At 43.0% G+C, this 13,254-nt stretch overlaps 1 protein-coding gene across 3 annotated transcripts in view; it reads right to left on the reverse strand.

Annotated features, from left to right (window-relative positions):
* Window positions 1-13,254, reverse strand: part of B3GLCT (beta 3-glucosyltransferase) — a 113,512-nt gene that overhangs the window by 44,368 nt on the left and 55,890 nt on the right. For all 3 annotated transcript variants that reach the window (XM_043477680.1, XM_043477678.1, XM_043477679.1), the window contains one exon: window positions 9,799-9,935. In XM_043477680.1, the coding sequence (XP_043333615.1) occupies window positions 9,799-9,935 (137 nt within the window). The remainder of the gene's footprint in view (window positions 1-9,798; window positions 9,936-13,254) is intronic.

A 13,254-nucleotide genomic window follows, 5' to 3' on the forward strand; every position in this document is an offset into this window, starting at 1 on the left:
CCACCTCCCTCCCCACCCCATCCCTCCAGGCTGTCACAGAGCATAGGCTTTAGACGCCGTCTCACAGAGATGGAGGAGGAGGCCACAGGTTGTAATTTATGCTTAGTTATAAAGCACTGGTTTCACAGCTGATACGAATGTGGCTTGACGGCCGACAGCCCTAAAAAAGCCCGAAAGAATCTCTGTCACATTCCTGCTGGGTATCTGCCCACGGACCCATGAGCAGGAGTGGGTGAGGATGTTACATAAAGAGACTGCATTCTCAGTGCATTCCTGATATATATTAAGAGGGAAAAACCTGCCCTGGCACGGAATCTTGCCCAGCTCGAATTCTGCTTGGCTGGAGCCAGTTTTTATAAATAAACTCTTTTAAGTTAACTTTGGAATTTGGACTCATGACAAGTGCCTTCAAAATCTGATCAGACCATATTCAGACTCCAAAGACCAAAAATAAGTCATACCTGAGCTTACTGCCACAGGAAAGGAACAGAGAACTATGATCAGACTCCAATGTCAGATGGCCATGCCACCCCTGCCACTTCTTAATAGACAATAAACACCTCTGAACTGTCACCCTGAACAGGCTCTCTACTCCTGACTTTCTAAGTTTCTTTCTCACTCAGTTCTTGAACATTTTCCTTTGAAGAAAACCAGAGGACAGAAAGTGACAGCCACTGACAGACTCTCTTTAAGATGAGCACTGATTGACTAGAGACAGATCAGTGTGTACGCTGACATCTGTAAGTGGCTGCCTTTAGCAACCCATGGAATCTGCCAGAACCAGTGATGGTTAATCAATATCACGAACTTCCCTTGGATGAGTCAGCCTCATGGGACACCCAGAGTCTAACCCAGTCATCTTGCAAAGGAGTCCCAGTTCTAAAAGCGTGCAGGGGGAATTCACCTAACTTAAGAGGCAAGTCCCAGTGATAGGACCTAGGTTTCATTTTTCTATACACCAACCAAGGGCTATACTCAAGGACTGTTCAAATGTGAATTTCAGGAACCAACAAGGCCAGAAATCCCATTTTATTTCATGAAAATATTTCTTCATTAAATATTCAGTTCCCAGCAAATAAGACATTTGACATTCAGATTTCAGTTCTAATCACACAACAGCTAGACTGGAAACTTGCAACAAATGGCAAACCCCTCAATTCTGTATTAGGAAAACTTCCTACTGACTTTTCTAATGCCACTTGTGAGATAGTCAACAGAGTAAGATATTGGAGGAAATCAAGATAAGGTTTGCTGGTAGAAAAACAACAGAAGAAACCAATAACTGTGTTCTGTAGTAACACTTATTCAAAGAAATCACCTTATTGAAAATTAACGAGCATGTCTCCAAAAATGCAATTTTTTAAAATTGATGTTAGGGTGAGGAGATCACATTAGATGGATCACCAGGAAAGGTTGGAAAGTGTTAATTCAACACTCACTAATGCAAAGAACTAACTTACTAGAAAAGACCCTGATGCTGGGAAAGATTGAAGGCAGGAGAAGGGGACGACAGAGGATGAGATGGTTGGATGGCATCACTGACACAATGGACATGAATTTGAGCAAACTCTGGGAGTTGGTGATGGACAGGGAGGCCTGGTGTGCTGCAGTCCATGGGGTTGCAAAGTCGGACATGACTGAGCAAATGAACTCAACTGATGTAGAGTATATTTCCACTGAGGAAGTATTTCTAATGAGAAAGCCTAAGAAAGTGAGTATCATGAGATGTTTTAAGTAACCAGTTTTTCTGATGACTTGAGCAGAAGAAATGACAAAATGTGGTCCACTGGAGAAGGGAATGGCAAACCACTTCAGTATCCTTGCCTTGAGAACCCCATGAACAGTATGAAAAGGCAAAAAGACAGGACATTGAAAGATGAACTCCCCAGGTCGATAGGTGCCCAACATGCTACTAGAGATCAGTGGAGAAATAACTCCAGAGAGAATGAAGAGATGGAACCAAAGAAAAACAACACCCAGTTGTGGATGTGACTGGTGAAGAAAGCAAGGTCCAATGCTGTAAAGAGCAATACTGCTATAGGAACCTGGAATGTTAGATCCATGAATCAAGGCAAATTGGAAGTGATCAAACAGATGGCAAGAGTAAATGTCGATTTTTTAGGAAAAAGTGAGCTAAAATGGACTGGAATGGGTGAATTTAACTCAGCTGACCATTATATCTACTACTGTGGACAAGAATCCCTTAGAAGAAATGGAGTAGCCATCATAGTCAACAAGAGAGTCCGAAATGCAGTACTTGGATGCAGTTTCAAAAAACAACAGAATGATCTCTGTTCATTTCCAATGCAAACCATTCAATATCACAGTAATCCAAGTCTATGCCCCAACCAGTGATGCTGGTTGAACAGTTCTATGAAGACCTACAAGACCTTCTAGACTTAACACCCAAAAAAGATGTCCTTCTCATTATAGGGGACTGGAATGCAAAAATAGGAAGTCAAGAAACACCTGGAGTAACAGGCAAATTTGGCCTTGGAGTACAGAATGAAGCAGGACAAAGGCTAATAAGAGTTTTGCCAGGAGAACACACTGGTCATAACAAACACCCTCTTCCAACAACACAAGAGAAGACTCTACACATGGACATCACCAGACAGTCAATATCAAAATTATATTGATTATATTCTTTGCAGCCAAAGATGGAGAAGCTCTATACAGTCAGCAAAAACAAGACCAGGGGCTGACTGTGGCTCAGATCATGAACTCCTTATTGCTAAATTCAGACTTAAATTGAAGAAAATAGGGAAAACCACTAGACCATTCAGGTATGACCTAAATCAAATCCCTTATGACTATACAGTGGAAGTGAGAAATAGATTTAAGGGACTAGATCTGATAGACATAGTGCCTGATAAACTATGGACGGAGGTTTGTGACATTGTACAGGAGATAGAAATCAAGACCATCCCCAAGAAAAGGAAATGCAAAAATGGCTGTCTGAGGAGGCCTTACAAATAGCTGTGAAAAGAAGAGAAGCGAAAAGCAAAGATGTACCCATGAATGCAGAGTTCCAAAGAATAGCAAAGAGAGATAAGAAAGCCTTCCTCACTGATCATTGCAAAGAAAGAGGGAAAAAATAGAATGAGAAAGACTAGAGATCTCTTCAAGAAAATCAGAGATACCCAGGGAACATTTCATGCAAAGATGGGCTCAATAAAGGACAGAAATGGTATGGACCTAACAGAAGTAGAAGATATTAAGAGGTGGCAAGAATACACAGAAGAACTGTACAAAAAAGATCTTCACAACCCAGATAATCACGATGGTGTGACCACTCACCTAGAGGCAGACATCCTGGAATGTGATGTCAAGTGGGCCTTAGGAAGCATCACTACAAACAAAGCTAGTGGATGTGATGGAATTCCAGTTGAGCTAGTTCAAATCCTGAAAGATGATGCTGTGAAAGTGCTGCACTCAATATGCCAGCAAATTTGGAAAACTCAGCAGTGGCCACAGAACTGGAAAAGGTCCGTTTTCATTCCAATCCCTAAGAAAGGAATCCCAAAGAATGCTCAAACTACTGCACAATTGCACTCATCTCACACGCTAGTAAAGTAATGCTCAAAATTCTCCAAGCCAGGATTCAATAGTACGTGAACTGTGAACTTCCAGATGTTCAAGCTGGTTTTAGAAAAGGCAGAGGAACCAGAGATCAAATTGCCAACATCTGCTGGATCATCAAAAAAGCAAGAGAGTTTCAGAAAATCATCTATTTCGCTTTATTGACTATGCCAAAGCCTTTGACTGTGTGGACCACAATGAACTCTGGAAAATTCTGAAAGACATAGGAATACCAGACCACCTGACCTGCCTCTTGAGAAATCTGTATGCAGGTCAAGAAGCAACAGTTAGAACTGGACATTGGACCAACATATTGGTTCCAAATAGGAAAAGGAATATGTCAAGGCTGTATATTGTCACCCTGCTTATTTAAATTATTTGCAGAGTACATCATGAGAAATGCTGGGCTGGAAGAACACAAGCTGGAATCAAGATTTCTGGGAGAAATATCAATAACCTCAGATATACAGATGACACCACCCTTATGGAAGAAAGTGAAGAAGAACTAAAGAGCCCCTTGATGAAAGTGAAAGAGGAGAGTGAAAAAGTTGGCTTAAAGCTCAACATTCAGAAAACAAAGATCACGGCATCTGGTCCCATCACTTCATAGCATATAGATGGAGAAACAGTGGAAACAGTGGCAGACTTTTCTTTTGGGGGCTCCAAAATCACTGCAGATGGTGATTGCAGCCATGAAATAAAGAGGCACTTACTCCTTGGAAGAAAAGTTATGACCAACCTAGACAGCACATTAAAAAGCAGAGAGACATTATTTTGTCAACAAAGGTCAATCTAGTCAAGCGTATGGTTTTTACAGTAGTCATGTATGGATGAGAGATTTGGACTATAAAGAAAGCTGAGAGCCGAAGAATTGATGCTTTTGAACTGTGGTGTTGGAGAAGACTCTTAAGAGTACCTTGGACTGCAAGGAGATCCAACCGGTCCATCCTAAAGGAAATCAGTCCTGAATGTTCATTGGAAGGAATGATGTTGAAGCTGAAACCCCATTCCTTTGGCCACCTGATGCGAAGAGTTGACTCATTTGTAAAGACCCTGATGCTGGGAGGGACTAGGGGGAGGAGGAGCAGGGAACAACAGAGGATCAGATGGCTGGATGGCATCACCAACTCAATGGATGTGAGTTTGAGTAAACTCTGGGAGTTGGTGATGGACAGGGAGGCCTGACGCGCTGCAGTCCATGGGGTTCCAAAGAGTTGGACACGACTGAGCAACTGAACTGAACTGAGCAGAAGAAATTCATTCAGTTCAGTCACTCAGTCGTGTCCGACTCTTTGCGACCCCATGAATCGCATCACGCCAGGCCTCCCTATCCATCACAAACCCCGGAGTTTACCCAAACTCATACCCATCAAGTCGGTGATGCCATCCAGCCATCTCATCCTCTGTCGTTCCCTTCTCCTCCTGCCCCCGATCCCTCCAAGCATCAGGGTCTTTTCCAATGAGTCAACTCTTCGCATGAGGTGGCCAAAGTATTGGAGTTTCAGCTTCAGCATCAGTCCTTCCAATGAATACCTAGGACTGATCTCCTTTAGGATGGACTGGTTGGATCTCCTTGCAGTCCAAGGGACTCTCAAGAGTCTTCTCCAATACCACAGTTCAAAAGCATCAATTCTTCGGCACTAGCTTTCTTCACAGTCCAACCCTCACATCCATACATGACCACTGGAAAAACCACAGTCTTGTTCAGATGAACCTTTGTTGACAAAGTAATGTCTCTGCTTTTTAATGTGCTATCTAGGTTGGTCATAACTTTCCTTCCAAGGAGTAAGCGTCTTTTAATTTCATGACTGCAGTCACCATCTGCAGTCATTTTGGAGCCCACGAAAATAAAGTCTGACACTGTTTTCACTGCTTCCCCATCGATTTCCCATGAGGTGATGGGACCAGATGCCGTGATCTTTGTTTTCTGAATGTTGAGCTTTAAGCCAACTTTTTCACTCTCCTCTTTCACTTTCATCAAGGGGCTTTTTAGTTCCTCTTCACGTTCTACCATAAGGATGGTGTCATCTGCTTATCTGAGGTTATTGATATTTCTCCCAGCAATCTTAATTCTAGCTTGTGCTTCTTCCAGCCCAGTGTTTCTCATGATGTACTCTGCATATAAGTTAAATAAGCAGGGTGACAATATACAGCCTTGACATATTCCTTTTCCTATTTGGAACCAGTCTGTTGGTCCATGTCCAGTTCTAACTGTTCCTTCCAGACCTGCATACAGGTTTCTCAAGAGGCAGGTCAGGTGGTCTGGTATTCCCATCTCCTTCAGAATTTTCCATAGTTTATTGTGATCCACACAGTCGAAGGCTTTGGCGCAGTCAATAAAGCAGAAATAGATGTTTTTCTGGAATTCTCTTGCTTTTTCGATGATCCAGCGGATATTGGCAATTTGATCTCTGGTTCCTCTGCCTTTTCTAAAACCAGCTTGAACATCTGGAAGTTCTTGGTTCACATATTGCTGAAGCCTGGCTTGGAGAATTTTGAGCATTACTTTACTAGCGTGTGAGATGAGTGCAATTGTGCAGTAGTTTGAGCATTCTTTGGTATTACCTTTCTTTGGGATTGGAATGAAAACGGACCTTTTCCAGTTCTGTGGCCACTGCTGAGTTTTCCAAATTTGCTGGCATATTGAGTGCAGCACTTTCACAGCATCATCTTTCAGGATTTGAACTAGCTCAACTGGAATTCCATCACATCCACTAGCTTTGTTTGTAGTGATGCTTCCTAAGGCCCACTTGACATCACATTCCAGGATGTCTGCCTCTAGGTGAGTGATCAGACCATTGTGATTATCTGGGTCATGAAGATCTTTTTTGTACAGTTCTTCTGTGTATTCTTGCTACCTCTTCTTAATATCTTTTGCTTCTGTTAGGTCCATACCATTTCTGTCCTTTATTGAGCCCATCTTTGCATGAAATGTTCCCTTGGTATCTCTATTTCTCGAAGAGATCTCTAGTCTTTCCCATTCTGTTGTTTTCCTTTATTTCTTTGCATTGATCGCTAAGGAAGGCTTTCTTTCTCTCCTGGCTATTCTTTAGAACTCTGCATTCAAATGGGAATATCTTTCCTTTTCTCCTTTGCTTTTCTCTTCTCTTCTTTTCACAGCTATTTGTAACCGTCGCAGCTAGCGTGCTTCTGCGCGGTCTGTCGCAGCTGGAGCAGCCATGAAGAGATACCCCACGTGCAAGGTAAGAGAAACCCAAGTAAGACGGTAGGTGCTGCGAGAGGGCATCAGAGGGCAGACACACTAAAACCATAATCACAGAAAACTAGCCAACTTGATCACAGGACCACAGTCTTGTCTAACTCAATGAAACTAAGTCATGCTGTGTGGGGCCACCCAAGACGGTCAGGTCATGGTGGAGAGGTCTGACAGAATGTGGTCCACTGGAGAAGGGAATGGCAAACCACTTCAGTATTCTTGCCTTGAGGACCCCATGAAGAGTATGAGAAGGCAAAATGATAGGACACTGAAAGAGAAACTACCCAGGTCGGTAGGTGCCCAATATGCTACTGGAGATCAGTGGAGAAATATCTCCAGAAAGAAAGAAGGGATGGAGTCAAAGCAAAAACAATACCGAGTTGTGGATGGGACTGGTGATAGAAGCAAGGTCTGATGCTGTAAAGAGCAATACTGCATAGGAACCTGGAATGTTAGGTCCATGAATCAAGGCAAATTGGAAGTGGTCAAACAGGAGATGGCAAGAGTGAATGTCGACATTCTAGGCATCAGTGAACTAAAATGGACTGGAATGGGTGAATTTAACTCAGATGACCATTACATCTACTACTGTGGGCAGGAATCCCTTAAAAGAAATGGAGTAGCCATCATAGTCAACAAAAGAGTCCGAAATGCAGTACTTGGATGCAGTTTCAAAAAATGACAGAATGATCTCTGTTCGTTTCCAAGGCAAACCATTCAATATCACGGTAATCCAAGCCTATGCCCCAACCAGTAACGCTGAAGAAGCCGAAGTTGAATGGTTCTATGAAGACCTACAAGACCTTTTAGAACTAACACCCAAAAAAGATGTCCTTTTCATTATAGGGGACTGGAATGCAAAAGTAGGAAATCAAGAAACAGGAGTTTGCCTGGAGTAACAGGCAAATTTGGCCTTGGAGTACGGAATGAAGCAGGGCAAAGACTCATAGAGTTTTGCCAAGAGAATGCGCTGGTCATAGCAAACACCCTCTTCCAACAACACAAGAGGAGACTACACATGGACATCACCAGATGGACAACACCAAAAGCAGATTGATTATATTCTTTGCAGCCAAAGATGGAGAAGCTCTATACAGTCAGCAAAAACAAGACCTGGAGCTGACTGTGGCTCAGATCATGAACTCCTTATTGCCAAATTCAGACTTAAACTGAAGAGAGTAGGGATAACCACTAGACCATTCAGGTATGAACTAAATCAAATCCCTTATGACTATACAGTAGAAGTGAGAAATAGATTTAAGGGACTAGATTTGATAGACAGAGAGCCTGATGAACTATGGACGGAGGTTCGTGACATTGTACAGGAGACAGGGATCAAGACCATCCCCATGGAAAAGAAATACAAAAAGGCAAAACTGTTGTCTGAGAAGGCCTTACAAATAGCTGTGAGAAGAAGAGAAGCAAAAAGCAAAGAAGAAATTCATAAGTAACTATAAATCATTGCCCTACCTACTGATTCATCAGTCAAGGAAAGCAGACACGGGGAATAAACACTCCTGCAGTGGGCGCTGTTGGCTAACCACACAATACAGAGCCTTCTAAGAGAATTCTGATTTTGATTAATTTTTTAGGTCAATAAAGAGGTCTCCAGAGTCAGAGTCATTTTGATCCCAACTGATGCCCTAAAGTTCCCTGGCAGCTGTTCACGGTCCAGAGGTTGTAGACGCCTTAAGTTGTCCCCATCAACTTTAACTGGACACGATCCAACTAGAGATGTCCCAGGTGCAGGGCCTAAGAGATTCGGGTTCAATCCCTGGGTTGGGAAGATCCCCTGGAGAAGGAAATGGCAACCCACTCCAGTATTTGTGCCTGGAGAATCCTATGGACAGAGGAGCCTGGCGGGCCTTGGTCCATAGTCTCAAAGAGTCAGACATGACTGTAGCAACTTGACACAAACGCACAACTAGAGACTAAGGATTAGCATACTCCATGGTTAGAGGCTCTCTCCTGCTGGACACGGATAAGAAACACATAGCCCTTACTGCCTTAAAACCACAAAGTGAAACAGATTTAGGATGAAATGATGCTGTGCGCTAAGCCAGAGAGACCGAGAGAACCAGACTCTTGAATAACACTGTGGAACTCCTGCACCAATCTCCCCTTTCAATTCCAGCACCAATATTCCTTTCATCCACTCTGAGGACTTTGCTGCCACTTGCATTTACACTGCAAAGGAGAGTATTACACTGTAAAGAAATTTCAAATGTCAAGGGAGCAGTCCAGAAGTTTTGGGCAACCACGGATGGCAACATATCTACTACCTTGTACATCTACAATGGGCTAAAAAGCTTTTCAGAGCTCCAACCTCTAGAAACAAGGCACTTAGTGTAAGAAATAATAGAAACACTTTAATCTTTGCAGAAATAAAAACCACAACTGCATTATCAACTCTCCATTCCTGAAAGAACAAAAACTCACAAATAATCTGAATTATTTAGGTTAAGAGGGCTGTCAACAGCCATATTTCCCCTGAGTTACAATTTACCTTCTCCTTTCACATCACAAAAGCATCACTGGGATTATCACACAAATAGCCAGGTACGATTATCTACAGCATCTTCTGCCCAGGCCCCGTTTTAAACTCGTGTATATATCCATGCACATAACCAGCCATCAACCCAGCCCCACAGGCATGCTGCGGATTCATTTCCTTACTGACGAAGTCACGCCTGGAGATCACCAGGTCCACTGACAGCCCCCTCCTGGGTGGAGAGTCCTGAGCCCTCGTGTGCCCGCCTTAGTCTCACAGCTCATCATTCACCTCATTTTGCAGCAGGTGAGGAAGTGGAAGCGCAGAGCAGCCTGAGACAGGACGGGGACGGGATGGCGCCTCTGTGTCTGGCTCCTGCCGCCCGTCCCCCTGCTCTTCCACTCGCTGCCTCTGCTGAAAAGCTCACTCAGGTCCACCAGTTACGAGACTCAGCGAAATAAAAGTCGATTCATACACAAAATGAAAAGAATGTCTAATAAATTCTTACTTGTTTACCAGTGGGATACTAAGGGCCCAGCCGGCAGCCAAGTCTGGATATTTAAAAACTGTAGGATTTTCAGAAAAGGCATAATGGTGAATTATTGTAGATTCTTCGTCATGTAATGCTTTTCCTAAAAACCATTCCTGTTAAATAAAGATAGAAAAAATGTTTAAAAAGTCATTCATGCAAGACCCAAAACAAATGAGTACCACTAGTTTTAGTTAAATATTCTGAGTGACAGCATAAGCACAGATTGTATATATTTTTTTCAGATTGTATATTTTTAAAGAATTTTAACAAAAATATAATACTCATATGATAATGAATACATCATAATCTTTGTCTATGAAGAAAGCAATTTAAGATCACACCATCAGGATGAACAAAATGTTAGTCATCATTATATTATAAACACAAAAATGTTATTTTATAGAATATTTCCTATCAAAATACTATTAAAGAAAACTGTTCCTTTTTTTTTGTTTAGTTCAACATTTATTTAATGAATTTAGGAACAAAGTGATATTCTATGAATACAATTTGAACATAAAAACAATCAAATGTAGAAATTTATATACTAATTTATTTTTACTGGCTTCCCTGATAGCTCAGTTGGTAAAGAATCCACCTGCAATGCAAGAGACCCTGGTTTGATTCCTGGGTTGGGAAGATCCGCTGGAGAAGGGATAGGATACCCACTCCAGCACTCTTGGGCTTCCCTTGCGGCTCAGCTGGTAAAGGATGTGCCTGCAATGTGGGAGACCTGGGTTCGATTATTTTTACTGACCAAAGCAGAGTCAGTAGGCTGAAAGATGACACACTCAAATTAGGATAATTCAAGGAAGTTTATTTGCCACAGGGATTGTAACTCTCCCAGGTATGGGGGGTCAGGAAAGAGCCATGGGTGACATGGCAGGAGCCAGCATGGAGCCCACGGCTGCAGAGCTGTCTCCACCCCCTGGTGCTTGAAAGATGAGAGGAAGGAGAAAACAGAAAATTCTTTCCAGAATCAGTGCTTATTTTATTCGTTCATTCAATTAACATTTATCATGTGTCATCAATTAACATTTGACATTTATCCCATACCAGGTGGGAACACAGCTTATACAAAACTGGGGGGACAGAAAGCAAGCAGGAAAATAAAATGAGTTCAGATAGTGACTGCATGTGCTACAATGAAAATAAAACAGAGTTACGGGGACCACCCTGGAAAGAGAGGGAACCTCTTAGGAGATAACCACTGAACTCAGCTTTAATATCACTAAGCTGAGCACACATCTGGGGAAGAACAGGTGAGGCAGTTGATATAAAGTCCCTGAAGTGGGAAAAAAATCACTTGATATACATTTAATGAAGAAATTTAGTCCAGTGTGGCTGGAAGATACTGGATATGGGAAACAAGGTACGAAAGAGAAGCTGAAGAGAGACCAGGGTTCATATGTCACAAGAGAACAGCCTGGGTCAGACCTGCTCTTCCACCAAGAACAAGTACAAAAGCTGGAGAAATTCTGAGAGCAAATGATTGAGGGCATCAGAAAGCAACAGAGGCAAACAGGATGTGAGGGTTAACATCCCAGAGAGCAAGGGAACCCACCTATGGGAATCTCATATTCATCTTCTTTACCCTCGAGGAATTTGCTGGTTCTCAGAGCAAAGGAAAAGCTATGACAAACCTAGACAATGTATTAAAGCAGAGACATCCCTTTGCCGATAAAGGTCCATATAGTCAAAGCTATGGTTTTTCCAGTAGTCATGTACAGATGTGACAGTTGGATCATAAAGAAGGCTGAGCACCAAAGAACTGATGTTTTCGAACTGTGGTGCTGGAGAAGACTCTTGAGTCCCTTGGACAGCAAAGAGATCAAACCCATCAATCCTAAAGGAAATCAACCCTGAATATTAAATTGGAAGGACTGATGCTGAAGCTCCAATACTTTGGCCGCCTGATGCAAAGAGCTGACTCATTTGAAAAGACCCGGATGCTGGGAAAGATGGAAGGCAGGAGGAGAAGGGGATGACAGAGGACGAGATGGTTGGATGGCATCACCAACTCAACGGACATGAGTTTGAGCAAGCTCTAGGAGTTGATGATGGACAGGGAAGCCTGGCGTGCTGCAGTCCATGGGGTCACAGAGTTGGACACGACTGAGCGAATGAACAACAGGAGCAAAGGACAGCACAGAGCAGAGAGCGGCAGCTGCGGACTCCTGCATGGAGGCGCCGCAGACAGAGCTGGAGCCGGAGGCTGCACGAAGGCAGAGGTTTATGCGGATCCCAAAGGAGTGACGCCAAAATCCTGCCTGCTATCTCCCTTCAACTCCTCGGCTACACGAAAACCAAGAGGAAAACACAAGAACCAAGTGGAAAACAGCAGTGAAGTGGCCAAAATCTAAGCAGAGGAAAACTTCAACAATAGTTCTGGGAGCCCAAGGCTGGAGTACAGGGTCTACCGGGGAAAAGGGTCTACAGATAAGGGAAATCTGTAAACAAACATGCCCAAACAAGGTCTACAACCCCGAAGATAAAATCTTCCTGTAGGAAGGGATACTACCCACAATCTCTTCAGTTTTTCACATCAAATAGCTGACATTTAGTGAAAATTAACCCTGCACGTCAAGAAAGAGGGCCACACCAAAAACAGAAAAATGAGAACTAGAGCTTCATAAATAAGATTTTGCAATTAAACTATAGTTAATATGGTTAAGAAAATAGATGAAAAGATGATTTTTACCAAAGAACTAGAACCCATAAACAAGAGCCAGATAGAAATTCTAAAAATGAATAATGCAATAGCTAAAATTAGGAATTTAAGTGAATATCAGACATTAATAATATTGGGTAGGCCAAGAAGTTTGAGTTTGTACAGAAAAACCCAAACGGACTTTTTGGCCAACCCCAATACAAGAGATACCAGGGCTTCAGCTGGTAGCTGAAGCTGGTAAAGAATCCGCCTGCAATGCAGGAGATCCCGGTTCGATTCCTGGGTTGGGAAGATCCGCTGGAGAAGGGAAAGGCTGATAGACAGGAATGCCATTTCTGAGATGCGGGAGACTGAGGTGGAAGAGGAACAGAGGGGAATGCAAAGTTCATGTTTGAACCAGGTGAGTCTGCAGCTCCTGTTGGGTACGTGGGCCACAGGCACAGGATCAGAGAGCAAGAAACTCACTCCCTTGGCTCCTTCACATGTGGCTCAAGCTGACGTGAGCTGTGAAGTTCTTCCTAAATACCCTAAACAGAGAAGGAAGTCCACCCACAGTCTATCCAGCATCCCTCTCATTTTGTGTTCTTTTTCTCCACAGCACTTACTACCATCTGATGCAGTATTTCAGGTCTGTCTATTGCCCATCTCCCCTGCATAATTATGAACACTCCCTCCTTGTGACCTGGGGTGGTGTCCATTTCGCTCGCCATTGTATCTGCAGGCTACCTCACCTGTCCCAGGTGCTCCGAGTTTTGTGTTAA

This window comes from Cervus canadensis, chromosome 9 (genome assembly GCF_019320065.1).
Source record: "Cervus canadensis isolate Bull #8, Minnesota chromosome 9, ASM1932006v1, whole genome shotgun sequence".
Taxonomy (NCBI): domain Eukaryota; kingdom Metazoa; phylum Chordata; class Mammalia; order Artiodactyla; family Cervidae; genus Cervus; species Cervus canadensis.